Here is a 27041-nt window from a genome sequence, read left to right as displayed (position 1 = left end):
ACTACCATACTTCACAGTGGGGATGGTATTCTTTTCACTATAGGCCTTGTTGACCCTTCTCCAAACACAGGGCCAGAAGCTGTGAGGCATGTCAAGGTGTTGTCGGGCATATTGTAACTGGGCTTTTTTGTGGCATTGGTGCAGTAAAGGCTTCTTTCTGGCAACTCGACCATGTAGCTAATTTTCAATACTACAATAAAGTATTGTAGTATTGTGCTTCTTGAAACAACCACACCGTCTTTTTCCAGAGCAGCCTATATTTCTCCTGAGGTTGCCTGTGGGTATCTTCTTTGTATTCTTTTGGCAGTTTTGGCGGAAATCTGTCTTGGTCTACCTGACCTTGGCTTGATATCAAGAGATCCTCGAATTTTCTGCTTCTTAATAAGTGATTGAACAGTACTGACTGGCATTTGCAAGGCTTTGGATATATTTTTATATACTTTTCCATCTATATGAAGTTCCATTACCTTGTTACGCAGATCTTTTGACTTTTTTTCTGCTCCCCATGGCTCAGTATCTACCCTGCTCAGTGCATCCACGTGAGAGCTGACAAACTCATTGACTATTTATACACAAACACTAATTGCAATTTAAAAAGCCACAGGTTTGGGAAATTCACCTTTAATTGCCATTTTCATCTGTGTGTCTCACCTTGTGTGTCTGTAAAAAGGCCAAACATTCAAGGGTATGTAAACTTTTGATCAGGGCCATTTGGGTGATTACTGTTATCATTATGATTTAAAAAGGAGCCATATAAATGAAAATAAGTGATAATAAATGGCTTCATATGATCACTCTCCTTAAATAAAATATATTTTTTTTGCCTCATCAGTCATATTTTCTAAATCCATGCCAAAATGTTAAAATTTCTGCCAGGGCATACAAACTTATGAGCATAACTATAAATCTAAATGCCACGTCACGGCATCTAGTTCTTCCATTTAAAATTATGGTAGATGCATGTTTTCTACAGACCAGCTAAACTAACCCTGTTAATTCAGGCAATAGTTTACCAATCAAAATTGTGCACAGAACTTGAGTTCGAGGAAAAAACACAAACCAAAAAGCGACAAACACCCAGTTTGAAAGGCAAAGATTCTAAACCATCTTCACCATGTGGTTCCTAACCTCATATCGCTTTTGACTTATAGGGTATCTTTGTTACTAGGGTACAGCCTGACGGACCGGCCTCCGACCTGCTACAGCCTGGGGACAAAATACTGAAGGTAACTGTGTTCTTCATCACCGCATCGATCACCATTGTCCCTTGAGTCTGTGAGTGCATCCTCCCTCCGCCACATTGCCAGTAGAGGCTTTGCATGTGGCATTTTGTTCTAGATGCACGAGTGTCTACCAAGTCAGCATGGTCCTCTTATTCCTGTCTCTCAGTTAGTCAAGTATCCCAAAGGTACATTTAAGCAGATCCAAGTTGATAACATTCAGTCAATTTGTCTAGTGCCATGTTTTAGATGCATGGGAACCGAGTGACAACCAGCAATGTAATGAGCTGGCTGAATGGGGTTTTTGTTGTTGCTGAAATGCTAGTAAATGTAGAAGTATGGATCTCAATTCTTTATAACCTTGAAAGCCTTGGAGCCTTTTGTTCTCTTTTTTTTATTTTTTTATCTGTAATCTTTTCTATCTTTCTGACTTTGCATTTTGCTGCAAAGATTGAATCTGGTCTATCTTTCTAGTTCAGTGTTAAAAGATGCTAGCTCAGGTCTCTTGTAAATACTTCAGGAGTCATCATTGAGGATTAGAACCGCCCCCCTTACGTGACTAGAAACTAGAAATGCACACAATAATTGCTATTGTAAAGCAGTGTTATACAAAGATAGGGTTCAAATAAAAGAGAGACTATGATAATGAACATAAGGTTATTATCTGAATGTTGGTATAAATTATTATTTATTGATTTCCAGGCTGTTTTATTAGCTTTGCGGTGAGTTTGTCCCCCTTCAAACGCCAGGTCCGCAGAAAACTCTGATACAGTTGTTCCCGCTGAAGAAGTTAGAATACTACTTTCGCATATGGGGAGAAGTGGTTGGGGTAAGTGTCTACCACAGTGTAGAGAGGGCCTTGTATCCATGTAGATTGTCAGATTCCTGGTCCATGTAAAGCTACTGTTCAGGCCATGTTTGTCAATCAAAAATCCAGACAAACGCCAGACAGAGAAGCCTACATGAACAACCCAGGCTCTCTGTGCCAATACAACTTAATGGGATTAGAACAGTCCCTACATTTATTGGCTTGTCTATTGTATCTGTGTGGCTTTAAATGTGTGCTAGTAGAAGCCCTCGCCTCTCGCCCCCCACCCCATAACCTGCAGAAGCAGGCACGTCTCTACTCTCTCCACAGATGCAAGTGTTAGCCGAAGGACAAACCTCTAAAGACCAGCTTCTCTCCTCTTTCTCTCCTTTACAGCATGACCTCCTCTTCCTGTGTGCATCTCTCTGCTCTTTCTTTCCTCTACTCCTTGACAGTGTTGTTTCTTTATCTTCTCTGAGCTAGGGCTGTTCCCAGTCCTCCCTGTGCCGTCCTGCCCTAACCTGCCGCGCCCCTTTTCACGCCTGTCACCATGTTCACCCTATGCTTCATTTTTGCATTGCAGGCCAATGGACATAGTTTTTTACACATGGAACATGAAACTGCTGTGTCTCTTCTGAAGAATTTCCAGAAAACTGTGGACTTGGTAATCTTGAGAGAGAGCACAATTTAAATATTTTTTATAACACCATTGCTTCTCGCCCAAACGGGTTGGTACAACCAGTTTTTATCTAGGAACAGAGACATTTGCCAATTGCTGGACCAATGGCAAATACTACTGCCAAATGTATATAGGATACATATCTTAACCTATCTATGAACTTTATGTAAACAGGAAATGTATAACTTGAGTTGATGTGAAAGAAAGTCTTGTTTGGGCCAAGGCTCGAGGTTGGTGCAATTTTCATTTCTTTTTATTTGATATTTGTTTTTTATTTCAGGTTTCTATTTTGGTTATTTATACTGCCTTTGATTTTGTAAATTTTTCATAGCTAGTCATTTTACTCTCCGAGCATGAAAGCACACAAGCTGTTTTAGGTATTACATTCAACATAACCACTGCCTCAACTTTGTACATGCCTTGTGTAAATATTTTTATTTACAATTAAGACATGTAGAGAGATGAATGGTACTGAAAACACATTTTACAATGTTCTTAAATTGTTGAAATCAATGTTGAATAGATTCATACTTGTCTCCTACCATAATACAGGGCCAAATTATCAAGATTAACAATAAATACATGATATAGTCTTTCCCACACAAGTTTATTTTATATGATCATATATTGTGATGAACCCAGTCATTGCATTCTGTGAGCTAGATTGTTTAGTTGTTGCTCAATAATGGATTTGTTTAAATGAATGAGCAAAATTAAAAATGTTCAAACAATGCTCTATGCCCCCACTGGAAATATTTTTTCAACTTTGCAAGATTACCCTAGACCGCCATCTGCTGGCTACATTTTGGTACCTGTATGTAAAAGAACCAAGGAATATACATATACATCCCTCGCACATACAGAAAAATGCTTTGTAGTATGTGTACTTTACACACAGTTTTCACATTGTTTCTGATTTGTTTGTCTGAATGTCTTAAAAATATATAATAATTGAATTGTTTTGTTCTCAAGTGGTGTGATTCATATTGCTTAGCTTTTCAGCTGCACCCTGTAGAACACCAGTTACTTTTGATATCTTAATTTCAAAATCAGTTTATTATGAGAATGGATTATTGGAAAAGTGTTCATGTGAAAATGACTGTACGTGTTATTTAAACAATGCTACTGACCTGAAAAGGCATCTCAACTTGTTCCATTAATAGATGGTTTTCATTTGAAGCTCTGATGTACAGAATGCTTTCCTGTCTTCTTAATGGTCAGTGTAATAGATCTCATACAAAGGTATCTCTTTAAATGCAAACCGGTGAGGTTTACAAAAAACAGATGTTTTAAATAATTGGTGCCACATTATCTCAATCCAAAACATTCTTTATGAGCCCTGACAATGTTCCATAACTATTGTTTGTCAAATGTAGCATTAAATGTGACATTTTGTTTTTTGTAAAAGGAAGCACCCTATGAAGGGACCCTGGTTGAATTCACGCCATGCAAAGCTGGCACATGGAACTTTAATATCCAGTCAATGATATTGTGACAGAAAGTTTCATAATATAATTATTTTTACTAAATGTTTTCAGGTAATTATTTCAAATATATTGATATACCTTAGCTTTGATCAAATTGGGAGATTTTATAAGGACAATGAAAATGTATGGATGAAGTACATGGAGAAGAAAAGCTGTACTATGAATTGTATAAAATTTATTTCTACAGTAATTGTGAATTTGTGTTATACAAATATATTATATATATGTATATGATTATAAAAATTGTCATTTTTGTATGTGTTTAAAATACAATTAAATATAAAAAGCAAATATATGGTACATTTCAGTCTAATTGCAGTATTGATGTAAATACTTGTGAATGAAAACACATTGAGAATTTATTCATATGGATTGTGAATGTACTCCAAGCTTCTGCAGTACGAAGACTTACTGGACTTGAATGCTGCTTAATTTTTTGTGCAAAAGGTAATTTTAACTATTAAAAAATAACTTCTGTTTAGTTGGACAAATTTAGTGACAATTTATTAAACAATTTATTTATTTGCACATGCAAGTTTAATCCTTCCAGTTTTATTTATGTATTAACACAAATAAATGTAATTGGTAAAGTATATACATATATTATGTGTAGAATGCATTTTGCAGATGCTCTCTGTACATATTTAAGATACTTTTTTATAAAACAAATAAAAACAACGTTTAACGAAAAGTGAGTGCAGCAAATAACAGAGCCATTTTCGGCTTTCAAAGTACCATTTTTCAGTATTTAAGAGGTGTTTTGAATAATGTATGAAAGTCTATTGTACAAATAAAAACATGTCACTTGTTATTCTCATGGTCCTCTGTGGTCTTTATACTGTACACAATGATCTCATCACAACCGGTATTTCCATCATCTACATTATTAAATTAATTTGAACAATATAGGATAGACCAATTCCTATATTCCCTACCATGGGATTTTCTGGTACAGGGGCAGCACCATTGTCGCAATCATCTTTTTAATATAATCTATTTTGTTTGATTAATTCATGTATTTTAGATTTGATTTTCTACAACCTACTATGGTGGCACCCTCAACCAAATGTCATTATTCGCATTTAATAATTAATAAAAGTATGGAGTCTAAAAGAGCAAATCACTAACTGTAATGCTTGTTTGGAAAGAATAGGGAGATGTCCAAAGTGGAAAACCACTGCTGTTGTTGTGGACTCAGCCATGCAAAACCAGTTTCACAAGTTTCGTTTTTGACAATATTAATAAATTGACTCTCAAATAGAAAAATATTTTGTTAGTATATGTTTTAGCTATGCAGTCATGCCAAATCATCCCCTGGTATAGTGTTACAAAAGTATATATTTTGTTTAAATTCCATCAAAGTACACCCTGCACTTTGTTTTACATGCTGATAGTAGATTTGTTTTGTTGTGTTCACCACTATGGTAAAATAGTAAAATTAACATTGTATTCTTTGTCATATTTGCATTATTTAACAATGTATACCCAAACTATGTAACCCCTTCATGTAATCCTGTTGTATCCGTTTTTCACCTTTTAATTAGAGTAATAAAATATGGGAAGTTTTATAAAAATTACTGACATGTTTTCATTATAAATAAGATGTGGCAGAATATTGTTGATGTTTAAGTAATTTGTCCTTTACAATGCAGTTGTATGAATGAGATGTTCACATTTACATTTTCCACCATTTGGTGCTTTACCACATGCTAACTGCTACAAAAGAAATATGACACAAAAGATAATTATCAATGTCTTGTGCACATTTAATGTGGTTGGATTTGAACTCATATACAGTAGTTGTTTGATTCATTGAAACAAACATGTTTCATCAGACTCACTACTTTAGTTTTTCATGAATACAATTACAGAGTGCATACAGAGAATAAGTAATTTAGAAAAAAGTGGTGTCATGCATAAACAGGGACTGAAGACTGATTTTTTGTAATATATAAAAGGTACTGTAAACAGTGACATATTTACCCATTCAGTGTCATTACAAAGAATATATTGAATTTTGAAGAATGATAAAACATCTAAAAAATTTTGGAATCAGGTTAAGATCTTGCTAAATTAAACCCATACATTCCAGTTTGATGTTTTTTTTTTTTACAACATTTTGGAAAAGAATACAGCATTGTTCATTATGTAATAAAATAACCAACATTTTGGAATGACTGAAATCTAGAAATTGGCAGATCATGTAAACACTGTTACAGTAGGGCCTTCTGGTAATGACGTTGTGGGTATAAGGTCAAACGCCAGAAGTTACATTTCAAATCACCACGTTCAAACATCTAGCTACACTTCTAATCGTCAGGCATGAATGAACTTGACAGAGTAATGTCAGTTTCAAGGCAAACATAACCCACTGACTAATCATCAAATTTTCTTTTCACCTATTGAAGTAGGTTTTAATGCAGTTGACTATGTAGGGATTCTGCTTCGTAGGTACTCCAGGACAGCGTCAGTTCCTCTGGCTACAATGGCAGCTCTTGGACTGCGGAAAGGATTTCCATCCAGCATAAGGGCCCTGCGGGGAGAATGAGTGAGATATGAGGAAGGAAACCATTTCCAGACAGCTTAAAAGAATGAGATAAATGTAGTTCATACACCTCTAGACTAAAACAGCTTGGGGCAAAACCAAAACATGTGGATCACTTGGCATTGCATGTCCTTAAGCCCAGGAATTACCTTTATGAATTGCTATTCAACAGCATCTGTGACCCAAATACAAGTTTCAGCTTTTTCTTACCCTGTCTAAATAAAACCAGATAATATGATTTCACTAGCTGTGATAGTAAGTTATATATTTGTCACAACCCCTACTCTACCTTAGGCTGGAACAGAGGCCAAGTTCCGGTGGCACATGCATGATGTCATTGTTCTGTAGGTCCAGGGTGGATAGCTTATTCAGAGCTTTGAGCTGCAGTGGGTCAATGGCTACCACTTGGTTGTTACTGATCAGAATGGTCTCCAGTGTAGGAACATGGTACAGCACTTCTGGGAACAACTTGAACCTATCAAAAGATTAATAATTGACAGTGTTGCCAAACTGACAGAATTACTTTCACATCCTATTACCATCTGAGCACATACCTGTTAAATGACAGTGTGATGCTCTGCAGTTTCGTTAGGGACTTAAATTCCATGGGCAGCGATGTCAAAAGATTGTTTCTTTGAAGAAAAAGAAAAATTGCACTTTAGAAAGGTTTCACATTCACCTACTGTACCCATTCTCCATAAGTACTGGTATGATTGGTAAAGATGAGCATTCCAGGCTAGGTAAAAATGGCACTGATGTTTATAAGATTGATCTTAGCCTTAACTGTGAAACCTAACCTATACCTGTGGTTGAGGAAAAAACATATTTATCAAGAAATAGATATTTTCTTCTTCCCTGCAAGTAGTGCTTTGTGCACTCTCCCAATATAAAAAACAGCACTGATTTCACTTCTTCCTTCTAACATTTGATGAAGTACGAAATAATATCAAGATCTGAGAACATTGCATTATCTAGAATCTCTCCAGATTCTTCACAGTCCTTGGTCCTCAATTGTGGGCAATCCTTTCTGTTCACCCTGCAGGTCTGTAATGGGATTTACATCAAAAGACTAGGATGGCAATTGCAAAGGCATGTTTGTGTAGTCAGTGAAACATTTTGTGTGGATCTGGAGATGCTTGGAATTTTGTTCTGCTTGAAGACCCAACAATGACCAAGTTTTAACCTTCGGCCAAAGGCATAGACATTTTGCTCTAAAATCCATGATTTCCATAAAACCCAGTTCAAATCAAAGTTCCAATGATGTTCAGCATACTCTGGTTGCTGACATTTATGTCCCAATAGTATTTTTTCTGGCAAGACATCCAAGCCGCTTGTTGGCAGAGGTGTCTTTCTAATTGTAGTTTCTTGAGTTGGGGACCACAAGACTTAACCAACTTTTTAAATTTTCCAACTGTCATCCTTGGAGAATTTTGATTTACTTTTTTAAATTCTCAAACCATCCACCTCACTGTGCGTAGAGGTGGAAAGTACACTAATGCCCTCTTCGACAGCACCATTACATCCCTAGATAATTGAAACTTCTTAATAATTGCTCTAATAATGGAGATGGGTATTTTTATGCATGTACACATTTTTTTGCTAAGAGTTTAGGGGCCAATAATTATGAAATGTTTTAGAGGAAAATAAATATTTCATGATTAGAGTATTTTTTTTCTATTAAAACATTTTCAGTTAAAGGATAGATTTCTATAGAGTAAGATCAATCTTAAACGAACTACAATGGGATCAAGAGAACCAATAATCCTGGGAGGCACTGTATTAGTGTTCTACGGCAGGGCCTCCACTAGAAATCTCCACCTCTGGGTCTATAAAATAGCTTCACTAACCTCCACTCCGGCTAAAAAACATTTTATTTGGAACCTTGGGGAGGTTTTCAGTATTCATTTACCTGAAGTCAATATGTAACAGCTGGTGCAACATGCAGACCTCCAGGGAACAACTGGTCAGCTTGTTGAATCCCAGGTTGATGTCAGAGACAGAGCCCTTCAGCTCCACAATCCTGAGGACCAAGCCTGAGGCTCACTCAAACACATCCTCACAACATTGCTAGCTGACATTCACAATGGACAACAGGTTTTTCAACTGTGGCGAGTTTGATGACTGCTCTCACACAAGGCATTTTTTTCTGCAGAGGCTTAGAGAGTGATGTGTGTTGTCATTGATATAAGCAGGATACCTGGGAGGGACTGCAGCCAGCTGATTCTTGCTGAAGTTGACACTGGCGACAGGCTCACTGCCCACAGCATCAAATATGTCATCAGGAACACACACCACCTGCTTTTCACTGGGACAAGGGCCACATACACACAAAACAACCACACTTAAAGAGCTAATCTGTATGGAAGGCTGGACCCTTCCAAGTTACTCTCTATTCATTTTCAAATCATTTGAACCTGTTTTGGTGCACCTGATTCTAAGTTTAACCATTTTGTGATGGCAGAGGTAGGGTTGGACTAAACTTCTGCATTAGAAAATAACATTTGTGTTTATTTTAATAACATAAATGACTTCAAGTTTTACTGTATTTTGTGTGATTTAAGTTGGATTACCTTAATTAATATGTAATTTAGGTCAAATATCCACGTTTACAAATATCCAGGGGGTGTACACATTTGTTCATATGACTAAGTTCACACACCTGTAGTCCAATGTCTTCAGGGTTTTAATGGCATGCACGTTGACCTTTGCTTGACTAGGCAGGGTCATGGCAGTATCAGGCTCATCTCTTTTGCAATCTGTATCCTCTTCAGAACAAAATAAATACAGCAACATTTTAACTTCAGTTTAATGATATGAGACATTCTGGTTTATCAACCAAGGCCCTCATACAACACCTTTAAAAGTAAATGAAACTTATTTTCACAGAATCCTTGTACTGGTCATTCCAAAAAAAGCAGTAAAAAACTAATTAACCTTTTATTCGTCCCCTCAGGTATTTCAGCAGTTCATTGGTCCCTTTCTGTGGAGGAAACAACAGTAACCACACTTCAGCCTGCAATTGGCTACAATGAAGCTAAAAATGTAGGCCCTGATGTAGTGTTGAAACAGGCAGGACATTGAATGTAAGTCGACATTGATGAGTAGTAGCCAGCGGTGTTATAATCAAATCAATTGGCATAGGTAGTTTCATAGCTTGGGCATGTATGGCTATCACTGGAACTGACTGAATCGTCTTTACCGACTGCAGCATTAGAAGAATTCTGAAGTGAACAGAAACATCTAATCTCCTCAGGACCCACAAAAAAGACTAATTTGCATGGCACTTCACCTTGCAGCTTGGCAACCAAACAGCTGGGCCAAAAAGTGGAATGTTCTTGACCGGTAAAGTCAAACACTCTAATCCAATTGAGCATGTGTATCATTTGCGTAAGACAAGAATGAAGGCAAAAAATTGCACAAAAAACAGGAACTGAAGATTGCGGCAGGCTTGGGAGAGCATCATCAGGGAAGATAGTGGTGTGGTGATGTGGTGTAGTGGATAGTGGAGTGTGGTGATGCAGACCTCCAGCAGTCATCGAAAGCAAAGATCTTCAACCGAGCACTAAATATGGCAACTTTACTTCTGATTGTTCCTTTGTCAAATTACTTTTGGTTCCCAAACATAAGGGGAATATGGATAAAAAAAAGGCTGTAATTCCTAAACGGTATGCATGTTAACACCCTAGTTGACAGTCTGCACATTAACTTATTCGTTTATTTTTTATCCGCTTGCTGGAATAAAGGGCTAAAACAACAAAACTTGTGTCTCATTGTATTTTACTTTGACACTACTGACACTATTTGCTGATAGATAATTGAGTAGAATGTACTTACTACTACTGAGGTATGGTTGTTCCACTTAGTTTCTTAAAATGTATTCAATAACTGTATGTCACTCTGTCTAACAGTATCTGGTAAATGGCCAAATGTTAATTTTAATGTCACTGCCCAAATACTTATGGGCAGAAGAGGTGCATCAGCCCCAGATCGTGTGGCCCAACCAGCCTCGCAGGGTTGTCTGCTATGACAGTAGTGGTAGTGCATGGGTAGATGTCATCCTATCAAACTCACAGTCAGGAGGTCTCTGCGGATGCCTCTCAAAGGATTACCCTCCAAGGTCAGAATCTTCAACTTGGGCAGAAGGGCAAGGGAAGCTGGCAGACTGGCTCAAACATACAAACAAGGGAAAGAAGTCCAGGCAGCAAGAATGAAAAGTCCAGGCAGTTTACCACAACATAGGACATTTTGGGTGTGTTTTGACTTGGTGTTAGTACATTACTTGTTGTTTGTGATGCATGTACAGGTAAATACTCGAAATGCGTGATAATTACAGCACAAGATCTGCGAAATGGTGTACGTTAATAACTGAAAAAGGACCAGGGGTGATTATGCAAAACCTACCTGCTGATGTCATTGTTGACTAGGTCTAGGCGTTCTAGGCCTTGGAGTAGTGTAATTTCCTCAGGGAGAATCTTCACCTTGTTGTCCCTCAGCTCCAACACACTCAGAGTGTTCAGGTGTTTCAAGTGCTCTGCCTGCAGCACCTCAATCAGGTTATTACCAACGTGCAGCTCCTACGAGGCAGTTCGAAGACAGTTTACTTAGTCACTCATGCATTTCTGTATTTAAAAATAATTAGCTAATCTTATTGGTATTCAAAAGCTCTTCATGCAAGCAAACCTGACCATCTGTATCTTTACCTTGAGCCTTGATGAGGGCAGTTCGGGAAGAAATTGAAGTTTGTTGTGCCTCAAATAGAGCTGCTCTAAAGACGCCATTTGAGACAAGATGGGGGGTATGATCTCCAGCTGATTGTGCGTGCAGTCCAGCAGTCTCAAATCTGCAGAGACAGCATGTTATGTTTCTCTCCTGTTGCACAAAATATTCAAGTGGAGGCACCCAGATCTAACAGGTGGGGAAAAAGATGCTTCTAACATCATCTTACTCTTCATGACGCTGATTCCTAAGGGGAGACTTCTCAGCTTGTTATGGGAAAGGTTTAGCTTCACCAGACGGTTCAAGTTGCCCAGACTGTCAGGGACGGCAGTTAACTGGTTGTTTGACAGATCCTTTAACCGACAATACAAAAACCAGCAAGTGAGCATAACCCACACATTTTGTATAAGAAAAACACATTGTTACATCAATTACAGACGTACAATGTCATCCAGGCCAGTGAGCTGTCCTACTCCCTCTGGAAGCTCCTCCAGTAGATTCTGCTGCAGTTGGAGGCAGGTGAGGTTCTTCAAGCTCCATAACTCCTCTGGTAACTCTTTCAGTTTATTGTGACTGGGCCAGAAATAGACAATGAAAAAATTAAGCATATGGATGAAAGAACAGATGTGAGCCTGAGGCTAGGGTTAAAAAATTAATTATATATATATATATATATATATATATATATATATATATATATATATATATATATATATATATATATATATATATATATATATATATATACACACAGTATCTCACATTTTTGCATGAATTTGATTATATCTTTTCATATGACAACACTGAGGAAATGACACTTTGCTACAATGTAAAGTAGTGGGTGTACAGCTTGTATAACAGTGTAAATTGAATGTCCCCTCAAAATAACTCAACAGACAGCCATTAACGTCTAAACCGCTGGCAACAAAAATGAGTACAACCCTAAGTGAAAATGTCCAAATTGGGCCCAATTAGCCATTTTCCCTCCCCGGTGTCATGTGACTCATTAGTGTTACAAGGTCTCAGGTGTGAATGGGGAGCAGGTGTGCTAAATTTGGTGTTATCGCTCTCACACTCCCTCATACTGGTCACTAGAAGTTCAACATAGCACCTCATGGCAAAGAAATCTCTGAGGATCTGAAAAAATGAATTGTTCTACATAAAGATGGCCCAGGCTATAAGAAGATTGGCAAGACCCTGAAAATGAGCTGCAGCACGGTGGCCAAGACCATACAGCAGTTTAACAGGACAAGTTCCACTCAGAACAGGCCTCACCATGGTCGACCAAAGAAGTTGAGTGCACGTGCTCAGCGTCATATCCAGAGGTTGTCTTTGGGAAATAGACGTGTGCTGCCAGCATTGCTGCAGAGGTTGAAGGGGTTGGGGGGGTCAGCCTGTCAGTGCTCAGACCATACGCCGCACACTGCATCAAATTGGTCTGATGCAGTGTCTAAAGATGATGCACAACAAAGCCTGCAAACTGTTTGCTGAAGACAAGCAGACTTAGGATATATATTACTGGAACCACGTCCTGTGGTCTGATGAGACCAAGATAAAATTATTTGGTTCAGATGGGTGTCAAGTATGTGTGGTGGCAACCAGGTGAGGAGTACAAAGACAAGTGTGTCTTGCCTACAGTCAAGCATGGTGGTGGGAATGTCATGGTCTGGGGCTGCATGAGTGCTGCCGGCACTGGGGAACTACAGTTCATTGAAGAAACCATGAATGCCAACATGCCAACCAGCTCTGTGATGTCATCATGGTGGAGAGGAAGAGGACTCCAGTGGCAACCTGTGAAGCTCTGGTGAACTCCATGCCCTAGAGGGTTAAGGCAGTGCTGGAAAATAATGGTGGCCACACAAAATATTAACACTTTGGGCCCAATTTGGACATTTTCACTTAGGGTTGTACTCACTTTTGTTGTTTTTGAGGGGACAGCAAATTTACACTGTTATACAAGCTGTACACTCACTACTTTACATTGTAGCAAAGTGTCATTTCTTCAATGTATAATCAAATATTTGGAAAGAAATGATATAATCAAATATTTGGAAAAATGTGAGGGGTGTACTCACTTTTGTGAAATACTGTGTATATATTTGAATGATCTGTTTAATAACTTAGTTTCCATTAAAGGGTGGGATGTGCAAAATTCACCAATACCTCAGACAGAGTTTCTGAAGATGTTCCAAATCTCCAATAGACTTGGGTAAAGAGGTAAGCTGATTATCATGGACCTTGGAAAAGAGTACAGAAGGATAGTATAAGTACAACAGTTCTTACATAAGATGACACAAACACTTTCCTTCATCAGTCAACGCAAGAAAGAACAATACCCACATCCAAAACAGTAAGGGCTGGCAACAGATTGACATCCTCTGACAGAACTTCCAGCTTGTTTGAAGAGAGGAGTAGTTTAGTGAGATCTGTCTGGTCCCACCAGCGATCATCTGCACCAAAGGACAGGTTCTGCTTAGCCTCCTCAGGTGTGTCTAAGTTCAGCCTCCACACACTTTGAGGGACTTGAAAAGACAGAAGTGTTAGAATAGTTGCTATTAGCAAGCATACACACATTCTAAGCAATCAACCAACTAAAACCATAGTTAGCCTCCTTATCATCTGTCTTGACAATAAGCCACAGAATGATAAAGGCTTTCAATAATATCCACAGAAAACGTAAAACCCATGAAACAGTGCATATTTATGCTTAGTTCGGTAACAACATATATTTTCTGTTTGTGCCATCATTTTGCTGCCCATACAGTAGCAAACCGCATATTCTACATGTTTTATTAACTACAATATTTGCTGTACAGAACAAAGAAATATAGTGTCCTGTCTACTTAAATGAAAATAACTTTTTATTTTGTAGTAGTTCAGTCATTTAGCAGTACCTACAAGAAAAGCTGTAGCATTATAGGATGCTAAAAGTCTCTGAGATTTACATTACTTGATTGGAAAACTTGGTTTGTCTTATTGTAGAACATCAACTTGCCAAGTCATTTTGATATACACTCACCTAAATGATTATTAGGAACACCACACTAATACTGTGTTTGACCCCCTTTCGCCTTCAGAACTGCCTTAATTCTACGTGGCATTGATTCAACAAGTTGCTGAAAGCATTCTTTAGAAATGTTGGCCCATATTGATAGGATAGCATATTGCAGTTAATGGAGTTTTGTGGGATGCACATCCACGGAACGAAGCTCCCGTTCCACCACATCCCAAAGATGCTCTATTGGGTTGAGATCTGGTAACTGTGGGGGCCATTTCAGTACAGTGAACTCATTGTCATGTTCAAGAAACCAATTTGAAATGATTCGAGCTTTGTGACATGGTGCATTATCCTGCTGGAAGTAGCCATCAAAGGATGGGTACATGGTGGTCATAAAGGGATGGACATGGTCAGAAACAATGCTCAGGTAGGCCGTGGCATTTAAACAATGCCCAATTGGCACTAAGGGGCCTAAAGTGTGCCAAGAAAACATCCCCCACACCATTACACCACCACCACCAGCCTGCACAGTGGTAACAAGGCATGATGGATCCATGTTCTCATTCTGTTTACGCCAAATTCTGACTCTACCATCTGAATGTCTCAACAGAGACTCATCAGACCAAGCAACATTCTTCCAGTCTTCAACTGTCCAATTTTGGTGAGCTTGTGCAAATTGTAGCCTCTTTTTCCTATTTGTAGTGGAGATGAGTAGTACCCGGTGGGGTCTTCTGCTGTTGTAGCCCATCCGCCTCAAGGTTGTGCGTGTTGTGGCTTCACAAATGCTTTGCTGCATACCTCGGTTGTAACGAGTGGTTATTTCAGTCAAAGTTGCTCTTCTATCAGCTTGAATCAGTCGGCCCATTCTCCTCTGACCTCTAGCATCAACAAGGCATTTTTGCCAACAGGACTGCCTCATACTGGATGTTTTTCCCTTTTCACACCATTCTTTGTAAACCCTAGAAATGGTTGTGCGTGAAAATCCCAGTAACTGAGCAGATTGTGAAATACTCAGACCGGCCCGTCTGGCACCAACAACCATGCCACGCTCAAAATTGCTTAAATCACCTTTCTTTCCCATTCTGACATTCAGTTTGGAGTTCAGGAGATTGTCTTGACCAGGACCACACCCCTAAATGCATTGAAGCAACTGCCATGTGATTGGTTGATTAGATAATTGCATTAATGAGTAATTTAAAAGGTGTTCCTAATAATCCTTTAGGTGAGTGTACATTCATATATTTTCAGCAAAGATATTATCACTGCTAAATCACTGAAAGTTCCAAGGAACGTGGGATCCATGTGAAATGGAAGCAGTTTCATTCTCGTAAGACTCTTCATAGAGCTGGCCATCCAGGCCAACTAAGCAACCTGAAGTCACTCCTCAATAAAAGGCACATGACAGCCTGCTTAGAGTCCTTTGGATGCATTTTCTGTCTGGCCACTCTGCCATCAAGCCCTGATTGGTGGAGTGCTGCAGAGATGGGAGACTTTCCAGAAGGACTACCATCTCCACACAAGAACTTTGGAGCTCTGTAAGAAAGACCATCTGGCTCTTAGTCATCTGCCTGCACAAGGACCTTCTCCAATGATTGCTCAGTTTGGCCAGGCAGCCAGCTCTAGGAAAGATTGTTGGTGGTATCAAACTTCTTGCATTTAAGAATAATGAAGGCCACTGTTCTTGGGGAACTTCAATCCGGCAGATCGTTTTTGACACCCTTCCCCAGATCTGTGCCTCGACACAATCCAGTCTTGGAGTTCTACAGAAAACTCCTTCAACCTCAAGTTCGTAAAACCATCAAGGATTATCAATGAAAAAAAGACGAGGCTAAACTGAATGTAAAAGCAAAGCGTTGGAGTACCTCTGTACATGTTTTTCATAAAACAAGAAATATATATATCAAATGTTTTCCTTGTTGTGATTGGGTATTGTGTCTAGTCTGAGAAAAGAAAAATGATTTAAAAATTGGAGGAGTCTGAATACTCTCTGAAATGCACGGTAGTTGTGGCTGATGTTATGGATTTTTACAGAAAACAGAACACTGAGAGTAGGCCAATTCCTGCGACACTGGTTAATATATTTATTTTTACAATCGGAGATATAACTTTACGTTTCAGAAATGTCAACATTTTACTTAACCAAAGATATTAAATGGGATGTCCCCAATATTCTCCCACCATGTGGAAAATTACAGCAACAACGCATTCAAACCAACTCTCCACTCCTCTCGAAAATGACTACTTTTACTTTTGGCGGACCAGCTGAGAAAAGCTTTGAAACAATATTTTGGGATATTTAAAACATTTAAAAGGCACAATGGTTACCTATATTATGCAATTAAAGGTGAATTTCTTACACCTTTGGCTTATTAAATTGCAATTAGTGTCTTTGTATAAATAGTCAATGAGTTTCTTAGCTCTCACGTGGATGCACTGAGCAGGCTAGATACTGAGCCATGGGGAGCAGAAAAGAACTGTCAAAAGACCTGCATAACAAGGTAATGGAACTTAATATAGATGGAAAAGGACATAAAAAGATATCCAAAGCCTTGCAAATGCCAGTCAGTACTATTCAATCACTTATTAAGAAGTGAAAAATTCAGGGATCTCTTGACACCAAGCCAAGGTCAGGTTGAGTAAGAAAGATTTCACCCAAAAGAGCCAGAATAATTGTTTGGGATACAAAGAAAAAACCACAGGTAACCTCAGGAGAAATACAGGCTGCTCTGGAAAAAGACGGTGTGGTTGTTTTAAGGAGCACAATACAACGATACCTGAACAAATATGAGCAGCATGGTCAAGTTGCCAGAAAGAAGCCTTTACTGTGCTAATGCCACAAAAAAGCCCAGTTACAATATGCCTGACAACATCTTGACACGCCTCACAGCTTCTAGCACAGTGTACTTTGGAGTGAAGAGACCAAAATAGAGCTTTACGGTCACAACCATAAGCGCTATGTTTGGAGAGGGGTCAACAAGGCCTATATGGAACAGAATACCATCCCCACTGTGAAGCATAGTGGTAGCTCACTAATGTTTTAGGGATGTGTGAGCTCTAAAGGCACAGGGAATCTTGTGAAAATTGATGGCAAGATGAATGCAGCATGTTATCAGAAAATACTGGAAGACAATTTGCATTCATCTGCACGAAAGCTGCGCATGGGACACTTGGACCTTCCAGCTTGACAATTTGCTATACCACCTGCAATAATTCAGGGCCTCATTGGCAACTATTACAAAAGACTGCATGCTGTCATTGATGCTAAAGGGGGCAATACACAGTATTAAGAACTAAGGGTGTGCAGAATTTTGAACAAGGGTCAGTTCGTAACAGTTGCCATGTTTTGTTTTATGATTGTGCCACTCTGTTATGTCCTACAGTGAATTCCATAAGAAATAAAAGACATGTGTTTTGCCTGCTCACTCATGTTGTTTTCTTTACAAATGGTACATTGTACAATGGTATATTGCCAATTCTCCAAGGGTATGCCATTTTTTTTGCACAACTGTATATTGTGGACATTTGCTTATATTACCATGCAAAATGTGAATGCTCATTTCAGCAATTTTATAGCAAATGCAAAAAATGTGTTTGTCCAAACACCAGAATGATTGGCTGACATGCTCCTCTCTTTGGATGGGTGGATACATCATGTACTGTAATACTTTACCTTTCATAAATGTTATTGTATTTACAGCCCTGTCCAATTCCAACTTACAATTGATTGGAAGATTATAGCAATCTGTTCCTGATAATAAATGCCAAGCCATTCTGCTTTGTTCTACACTGCTCTTCCAACAAAAATGACAACTGAGTTGACACATGATGAGCACTCACTCAACTGACATTCATATGGGAGTTATCTTGCACATGAACACATCAGCCAAGAATATTGTCACTGTTTAAAATTGTCAAAAAATGTGCACATACTGTCAGTGTTATCAGTAAAATTCTAAAACGAGAGAAAACGTCTTGAAGTTAAAACCTTTTGTGCATGTATTGCAAACTAGCACAAAAATATTGTGTTATTGTACAAAAGATACAATAAGTCAAGAAGTAACTTCATCAATAGTGTACATTCTCATAAATGATTTGGGAATAGTTACAGGAGAGGAGGGGTGTAAATGACCCTGTTGGAATCTATTGATAATTAGATGGCCAGATATAACCTTAAAGCACCAAGTTCAAAGGGCATTGCACAGAATCTGTTAAAACTTTTGGGTTGTCAAGAATAGTTTTGTGAAAACATGTTGCTCAATGCCTATAGTTCCAGACCAAAGCAAACGTTCAAGCAAACTGAATTTGAATTGAAGTTATGGCATCAAACAACTGGATTTCATTGTTTCTACTTCGTGATAACGTAAAATTTAGCAAAGGAACACATGGTTCTGGTACTGAGCCGGAATCTGTACTGAGATGGATTCTTGAGTCCAGGACAACTATGAAACTCACACCAAAAATCTAAGAAAACAAATGAAATACACCGAAACATAATGTCCTCAATTGGATTAGGGTCTGGGGAACGTCAGTGCCATCAATGCCTTTGTCATCCAGGAACTGCCTACACACTCTGACCACATGAGGCCGGGCATTGTCCTGCACCAGGAGGAACCCAGGGCACACTTCACCGGCGTACGGATTTCATCCCGGTACCTAACAGTAGTCAGGGTACAGTTGCCTAGCAGGCGGAGCTCTCTGTGACCCTGCAAGGATATGCCTCCCAATCACTGACCCACCGCCAAACTGGTCATGCTGGATGATGTTGCAGGCAGCATAACATTCACCACTGCGTCCTGTCACATGCTCAGTGTGAACCTGCTCTCATCTGTGAAGAGAACGGGGTGCCAATGGCGGATCTGCCAATTATTTAGTAGGGGTAGGTAGGGGAGGGTCCAACCTTTTAAACTTTGCTTTTTGTATTTTAATAGAAATAAATGACATGTAGGCTGCTACTATTACTGTGTCGTTTTTGTTGTTATTATTTGACTGTGCATAATTACAGTAGTTAATCAATAAACGTACACTGCGAAACTGTAAAATGTGGGGGGAATAACAATCATACTGACATTATAATGTGCATACAGAGCTATGCTAGCAGACTAACTGAAGAATGTTGACCGTCAGAGAACTCGCCATCCATTCTCAACATTGAAGTTACCTTCAACCAGCCCTCTTCCAGATAAATTAAGTTGACCGCTTTTTCTGGCTGTTTTCAATAGTCCATATGGAACAGCCGGTTCCTCTTTTTCCGTTCTAAATCCTGCTCTAGAATCTAATTTAGCGCCTCTTTTAAAGCGTGACATTGTTTACACGAGGTATGACTATATCCAGCAGCTGTTTAGCTGTCTTGTCAGTCAAGACAAATTATGTCAGCTATCTACTGTTATTTACAAATAGCCGTTCAAAAACATAATTCGAACGCCTATGTTTTGTGAGCAACATAAAAAACACTTCCGGGTCATGATAATGTGGAAAGTTCCAAAATAAGAGAGATCAACGTATTTGTTCAAAACCGACGTGCATTGAATTTATAAATGTTTTAGAAAATAGTATTCTATGAACATTAACAATAACTAATATATGTTAATATTTTAGAGACATTGCAACAACAATTGGGTTTTAAAACATGCTCCAAGGTAAGAATTCAGCAAATCCGAATAACTGAATATGGAATAGTGCCTCCTAGCTCAAAGACTACTCTATGTGCCACCGTGAATGCATTGTAGGACATGTTCAGGAGTGTGTGTAGAAGAAGAATAAAGCTGTCTAATTGTGGGGAACGGTGTGCTAGATCTAGGAACACAATATTTTCCACACCCTCTTTTGCCCCCAATGCAATACACTATATTGTATTGTATATGAGATACATATTGCCTTATACAGCAAAAATTATTCTATATGCCACAGTGAATGTATTGCAGGAAATGCACAGGAATGTTTATAGAGAGAGAATATGCTGGAAAATCAATTGGCACACGTGTTGCTGACAGCATATTTTGACCACACACTCTCTTGAACCATTCCTTCAATACATTCAATGCAGTTTGTAGAAGAGTTTTTGCACTATGATGCAATATGTATCCTTAAGCAAAGTGTATTACATTGTATTGCATTGGGGGCTAAGGAGGAAATGGAAAATATAGTGTTGCTGGATTTTGCACACAGAGCTCATTTAAAACTAACGAGCACCAGAAAATTTACAAAAATGATATTTAAAGGATTAAAAAAATATATTAAATATGTTTTCAACAATAATCTCAATTTCTCAATGGGTTCCACCTTATAATATTATGTATCTTATGTAAAGTATCATTTAAACTGTTTTTTATTTAGTTTATAGATTTTAATATGTAGATATTCACTGTATCATGTGTTTGTATCATATCTTTACAATATACAATAAGCAAAGCTGCAAAATAGATTTATTTTTATATCATAATTATCGCGTTTTACCGCGGACTTTTAATTTGAAGGCATTTTGTTGCTGCTGAAACTTTAATGTTGACGACAGGACGCTAATTTATTTCGGCGCTACCAGCAACATTGAAAAATACTTCCGAGTCACTACAGCTCATATAAAAAGTACACCACAAAATAAAATATATGTACATTATATGAAACGAATACATTAACAAATTGCTAATATTGAAGTGATGTTCAAATTTTATTTGGGAAAAAAAACTTAAGTTATGGCTTCCTATTGTACTTCACTAAACTGTATCACACCAATGAGATGCACAGTATGAAATTGATGATGGACTGTAGAGTAAAAAAAATACTACCTGCCTACGTACTTTTGAGCACCTGTTTGGTTAGTTATGGATAGTTATGGGTGATTGTAGGATCTTTGCTGAGTCTTTTCTCTACAGTCCAATATTCCATATACAAAGAATTGCATCAACAGCTATGTGTGTCTGAAGTAAACCCGACAGCAACCTGAGCTACGCTGAACTTAATTTCAACATGAACTAAGCCACAGGTGTCAAACAGGTGGCTTAGTTTGACAATATATGAATTATAAATATTTAACCTGGAAATGGTTCAGTCCTTGAAGATTTACCTTAAACCACCGGGGCAAAAACTGAGAAAACGGGAGAGCTCTTCACAAGATGTCGTTTCACAATAGGCTCTTCTACTGTGGTACAGATGTAAAATAAAATAATACATTTTGGCACCCATTCAAATTACCCCCTAAATAACTATGGAATTACTATCAAAGTACTCAACCCACTTTATATACAGATTAACAATCATTAAGTTAAAGACAAATTTCACAACTGCTCTATTTTCCTATTGTCATGTATATACATGTAGGTACCTGGAGTGCGAGAGGGTGGCATTGTTACCAATCACCATATGTGAATAACAATTATTTTATGACCTATGACATCTCCAATGAAGAGCGTTTTTCCAATCAGCAACCCTGAGTGTACTATATATTACACCTATATATGGTAGTTAACATATGTGCCATCAAAATATTATTTCCTCACATGATGCAAATACAAACATTTCTGGATTTCACTGGTAAAAACAGGCCATCTACATTTCTTGGTTGTACGCAAACCACCAATATCCAAAGCGATATCCATCTCTTCTTGTAATGAGTAATCATCAGAAGCAGAAATTGTTTTGCAAGCTCAAAAAGACTAGCTAGCTAACAAGCTCCTGAGAATCAGTAAAAATGAGAAAAGCCTACTTTTAAGGGTGGGTACAGGGCTCCTGTCAGGTTTTAGTTTTTACAAAGCCGGAGAAAAGAGCAGAGTTGCAACAAAAGGTGTTTATTTTTGCATAGACTTCTGTTTGGTATTTTTTAAAACATGTCATGAGATACCATCATTGCAGTGGGGAATACAACAGAGTGAGTTTTGCAATGGAACTCCTGCTTCAAGCTCTTATTGGTTGGTGTGCATCTCTGAACTATGATTTTTGGGTCTTCCCGCAGATGTTCAAGGGGATTCAAGTTGCAGCTTTAGCTGGGCCACTCAAATTACCTTATATTTGCCAGATGAAGCGCTTGCCATTTAGGGATAATCGTTTTTGATTTTGGTCTCATCAGACTGACTACATAATCTTTTTCCTCATGCTCTCAGAGCCCTTAAACACGTCATATGCATTTTGCTAATGAGTGGCTTCCTTCTAGGCACTCTACCATAAAGGCCTGGTTGATGGAGTACTGAGAAGATGGTTGTCCTTCTGGCAGGTTCTCCCAACTCGGCTCCAAACGGTTTCCATTTCAGTACAATGGAGCCCACATTCTGGGGACTTTCAATCCTATAGAATTTTTTATAACCTTTCCCAGATCTTTGAGGTATACAGAAACCTAGATTTCTGCATATGCCAGAAGGAACACACTCTCCGCCCTTCTATCTTGACTGAGCTCACAGGTATTCAATCTGCCATAATCAGTCGCTAGAGCAGGATGAGGCAAGCCAACCATATTTAATTAAATTTCCCCCAAACCCGGATGCATTATATTCAAAGTGAAGTGACAAATAAATCTATAAAGAAAAATATAAATCCAAATGATTGAACTGTCCCTTTAATCACTTTAATTACTGTATAAAAAACACAGACTGAAGGACTTTCTTAAAAAGTCAAACGAAAAGGTTTTACTCAGACACTTACAAACCACAAAGTCAGGCTACAAGTGAATCTGGCTTACAGTTGTTTGTTTGCACTATTTTTTTATAACATATTATAATAGTTACGCTATATTTAGCTTATTAATATAACATTTAAAATGTTAATGATCACTATTTTAATTGAATTCATAAATAATTCGTAAACGCCACCAGTATTATATATTATAGCAATACAATTAAGTGAATGATAAAGAGAAAGAAAAAAATCTAACTAAAATATTAAGCATATGAGTTCCTCGTCTTAATTGTTATTTAATCAAACAATTTCACTTGGCCTTTGGCAGATGTCCGTGTAAATATTGTACCTGAAGATTGGTCTTTCAATTAATAATTTTCTGTCAGGAAACTCATGAAAGGTTTTCCTCACAACAACAATGCCAACCATATTTTTGGTACATTTCTTAATATAGTAGTTGGGATTAATACTGCTTTTTTATTTATTTTTTATCTGTATTTAAGACCGATTGGATATATTTTCAAGTCTCTTAATGCTAAAATTCTAAACGTTTCTGTCATAGGACCTAGCTGTAACATTTGATGAGGCATTGACACAAGCGCAGGGAGAACAGGGGACGTCAAATAAACCAACTCACCTTATAACAAAAGAAACATTACACAGGACAGTACAACAGAAATCGAAGGCATACACCAGACAAAGACTGACAAGATACATTGGAAAAGGAGGAACTGAAATAGGGACAGTGATTAGGGAAACAGGTGAGGGCGATAAACAACAAAACAAGTGTCCATGATCCAATCGAGGGAGAGAGGGCACTGAATCTTACTGGCAGGACATGACACTAACGAGCCAATGCTTGTCTGCCTTCAAAGTCTTAGGCAACATTTGTTTTATTGCTTGTAAATATATTTTTTATGATATATTCAATTCCTGTTTAATAGGAGATGCATGTAATTGTGCTCTTAACTTCAAAGGGCCTGGTTTCTGTTGGTCTTGCTTGGTTTCTCCTATGCCATTTATTTTTTTCTGACTGCATAAGGTATTGAGTTTCTTAAAGGACAAATACTTTACCCCACACCATAACCTTGCAATCATCCAGAGTGCAAGGCGATGCTGCTCAGTTGTAATTTGGTCTACAGTATGTGTGTGTTTGTGTTCCTGTGTATTAACTTGTGTATTGGGCACTGCATTTAGATCTGTCAATTAACAGGATGAACACTGGTACAACAATTTTTTGGGTCCATAACTACCTATTCATATCAATTTCACTATAAAGAAATACCAGTTATTATGTCACAAATTCCTTCTAATAAAATGGGAAACAGGCTGGTTTAGCTTTGCCATTCTTTTAAATGACAATTTCTCCAGGCCAGTAAGCTACTGGGTCTACATTGGCAGTAAAAATGACACAGGGATTTCTTTCTATTAAAACAAATACTAGGTAAACAACGTCAATGAAATAACAAATACATTGATAGATTGAGTGGAAAAAGTATTAATTTATTTTTGTAACATTTTTGGCCCTTTTACCCATTGATCCATTGGGCAAATTCTTTTTTCAGGCCTAACTTTGTGTGCAACCCTATCATTGTTTATCAATGTCTGCCATCTAGCATAGAAAACAGCTGTCAATTCTGCTTTTTAGTGTGCAATTTTGTTCCCGGTTGGTTGCTCTGAGTCTGCAAGACTTCGCCAGAAATTTCCCAACTTGGCACTGTAAAGCAGGAGGATTCAGCTATTAGGAAACATGATATTATCACACCTGTATAAATGGACCCTAGTGGCCTATTCTGTGGTCATCATATAGAGCATTGTGTAAAAGCACCTGAAAGTCAAACTAAAGTCAGTTATTTGGATAGTACCCAAATAAATGTCCATAGTTCGACTTTCAGGTGCCCAAGAATTTTGCACAGCTACTGTACATATGTAAGGGAATGGGTAATAATGATAGAATAATGCAACGCAGCAGACAAGGCAGATAGATGGCTAACAAACATTGCCAAGGGAGGGATATCCAGTGATGATGAGGAATTTAGCAGTTTTAAAAACACACTTTTTGGATGTGCATCATTTCCAAAGGGACAGGTCACTGCTTGAAGAAAGGCTTGGGGGAAGGGTACCCTGCTGACAGCCTCTAAAATCCCGTTGAGACGACACAGCACACTAATGGCAGATAAGGGGAAGTGAAGTGATTGTGGGGTTAGCCTAGCAGACTGTGACACATTTGCTCTCTTCTAATGGTGTAAGATCGAGTGTGGTCTCAAACTCATTACTCAGATGGTGTTGGTGGTTTCAAAGTGCTCGTCACGCTGGTCTAAAACCAACCTCTGGTAACTAAAAAGCGCTGCCCACACTCAATACCGTGACTCTCGTGCCATAAAGGCCCAAAAATATTTTGGGTATCAAATTCTGGCAATTTAGAGTTTCAATAACTGTACATTTATTATCTTAACAAAAACATTTTGGGAAAATACAAGTATTGAGTTGGTGGTCTGTTGTAATAGGTTAGGGTAATGAACATGGCAGATCAAATAAATGAGCGTAGCAGGATAGGAGAACGAATGCAACAGGTTATTTGAATGGATGTAGCAGGTTTAGAGAATAAGGTTAAGTTTAGGAAAGGTTGAAGGTTAAGCCTAACTCAACACTGCTAGTTGTCAACAACTCAACCAGTAGATGGAGCTGCAGGACCTTGTCATCTAGCCACAACGATAGAAACGCAAAGTCCCTGAATACTGTCACTATTCTAACACTGCCAATCTTTGACAGATTTTTGGGTGAGGGTTAGGGTGAAGGTGCTGAGGGACAAGATTGCTAGATTTGCCCAGTACCTTAACTTCATGACCCTGCATTATTTGTTTGCTAAGGAAAGCCAAATTTGACACTTTGGCGCACCAGCTAAAAAATGTGTCTGGGAACTATTAATTCAAGTTTAAGAAAAATTATTTCCATTCATACACCTGGGTCTATCATCTGATTTCCCCCTAGATTAATGCTACTGTACATCAGGAGTTATGTTGGAGGTTGACTCACATTTTCATGATGGACTGATGACACAGAAATGAACTGATTGTATGCATACTGCATGATTTAAAATGGTTATGATTACAAAGTAGACAGGAAACACACATTCAGAATGATATTGAGTAGACATTGTGAAATATCTTACGTTGCAATAACTGACCCGCTATAATCAGAACCATACCTTGCTGGTAGTGGAATTTGTTTGGTTTATGATAGGTATTTGCAGTGGAGAGGGGAACTCGCTTGATTACAAAACTATTTGAACTTCACTGGGTTTGTGGTTGACTAAGAGCGGAACAGAGTTTGCTTGTATATTCAGAGTGGTGGTATCTGACACCTTAAAACATTGCCCAGGTGCTTTTTGTGAATGTTATCATGGAGCCTCTGACTGAACCCCCTGCTCACACTGACTGCTTGTCTGGATCAAACTGTGTCAAGTCTTTTGTTGTCAGAGATAAACTTTGTCAAGTTCAATGCAATAAATCATTCAGATTGAGAACATGGCCTACCTTTCATATTTGAACAGTGAACATTGTTGAGTTTTCATTATTATAAAAAAGCAGCAAATCAAATTGTATGATAGAATACTAAAGAAAAAAGATGTACTATTAATCTATCAGATGAGATTCTAAATTGTTATAGATCAAAAGCGTCAAGCTGTAGTCCCTGTAAAAGATATGAAAGATAATTGGTGTATTTTACAGCCTTTCATGTTTCCTAAGCTTCCCCCCTCTAAAACATGTCTTTAATTGCCATGACATCATGTAAGCTCCACCTGTCTCGTAGAAGTTGGAAGTGCCTTGTCAAATACCTTCATGGGGCTGTTAGTACCTGCATGTGTCTTAATCCACTCAATTTCTGTTGTTTTTTCTGCTTAAGCGACAGAGAAGAATGCACTGACTTTTTAAGGACACACCTGCGGCCCAGGCTGCTCTCTAAGCACCTCTCCTGCCATTCCTG

The 27041-nt window shown here is 38.2% G+C and overlaps 2 protein-coding genes across 11 annotated transcripts in view; one reads left to right on the top strand and one right to left on the bottom strand.

Moving 5' to 3' along the window:
* Positions 1-5005, top strand: part of lrrc7 (leucine rich repeat containing 7) — a 100876-nt gene extending 95871 nt beyond the window's left edge. For 9 of the 10 annotated variants that reach the window (XM_020049317.2, XM_034293809.1, XM_034293808.1 and 6 more), the window contains 2 exons: positions 1152-1226; positions 2612-5005. In XM_020049317.2, the coding sequence (XP_019904876.1) occupies positions 1152-1226; positions 2612-2719 (183 nt within the window). In that variant the 3' untranslated portion in view covers positions 2720-5005. The remainder of the gene's footprint in view (positions 1-1151; positions 1227-2611) is intronic. The other variant, XM_010871905.4, reaches the window with a different exon arrangement.
* A 931-nt stretch (positions 5006-5936) lies between these two features.
* On the bottom strand, positions 5937-19903 carry lrrc40 (leucine rich repeat containing 40). The gene is made up of 15 exons (XM_010871915.3): positions 19612-19903; positions 13796-13977; positions 13619-13692; positions 11899-12028; positions 11685-11808; positions 11440-11579; positions 11141-11313; positions 10811-10901; positions 9674-9719; positions 9399-9504; positions 8937-9044; positions 8649-8759; positions 7294-7371; positions 7029-7214; positions 5937-6727 (listed from the first exon to the last, which is right to left on the bottom strand). The coding sequence occupies exons 1-15, from the start codon at positions 19754-19756 to the stop codon at positions 6622-6624; spliced, it is 1800 nt and encodes a 599-aa protein (XP_010870217.1). The 5' UTR covers positions 19757-19903; the 3' UTR covers positions 5937-6621.
* Between the last annotated feature and the right edge of the window lie 7138 nt (positions 19904-27041).

This window comes from Esox lucius, chromosome 8 (assembly GCF_011004845.1).
Source record: "Esox lucius isolate fEsoLuc1 chromosome 8, fEsoLuc1.pri, whole genome shotgun sequence".
Lineage (NCBI taxonomy): Eukaryota > Metazoa > Chordata > Actinopteri > Esociformes > Esocidae > Esox > Esox lucius.
This window is presented reverse-complemented; position numbering and strand designations above follow the sequence as displayed.

What these genes read in the sequence shown, in the direction of transcription:
- lrrc40 (XM_010871915.3), bottom strand. Translation starts at nt 19,756, where the DNA reads ATGTCACGCTTTAAAAGAGGCGCTAAATTAGATTCTAGAGCAGGATTT. An exon ending in CAGCCCTTACTGTTTTGGAT is followed by an intron (nt 13,693 to 13,795) that starts GTGGGTATTGTT and finishes CTCTTTTCCAAG; the next exon opens with GTCCATGATAATCAGCTTAC. An exon ending in CTTCAGAAACTCTGTCTGAG is followed by an intron (nt 12,029 to 13,618) that starts GTATTGGTGAAT and finishes TTTCTGGCCCAG; the next exon opens with TCACAATAAACTGAAAGAGT.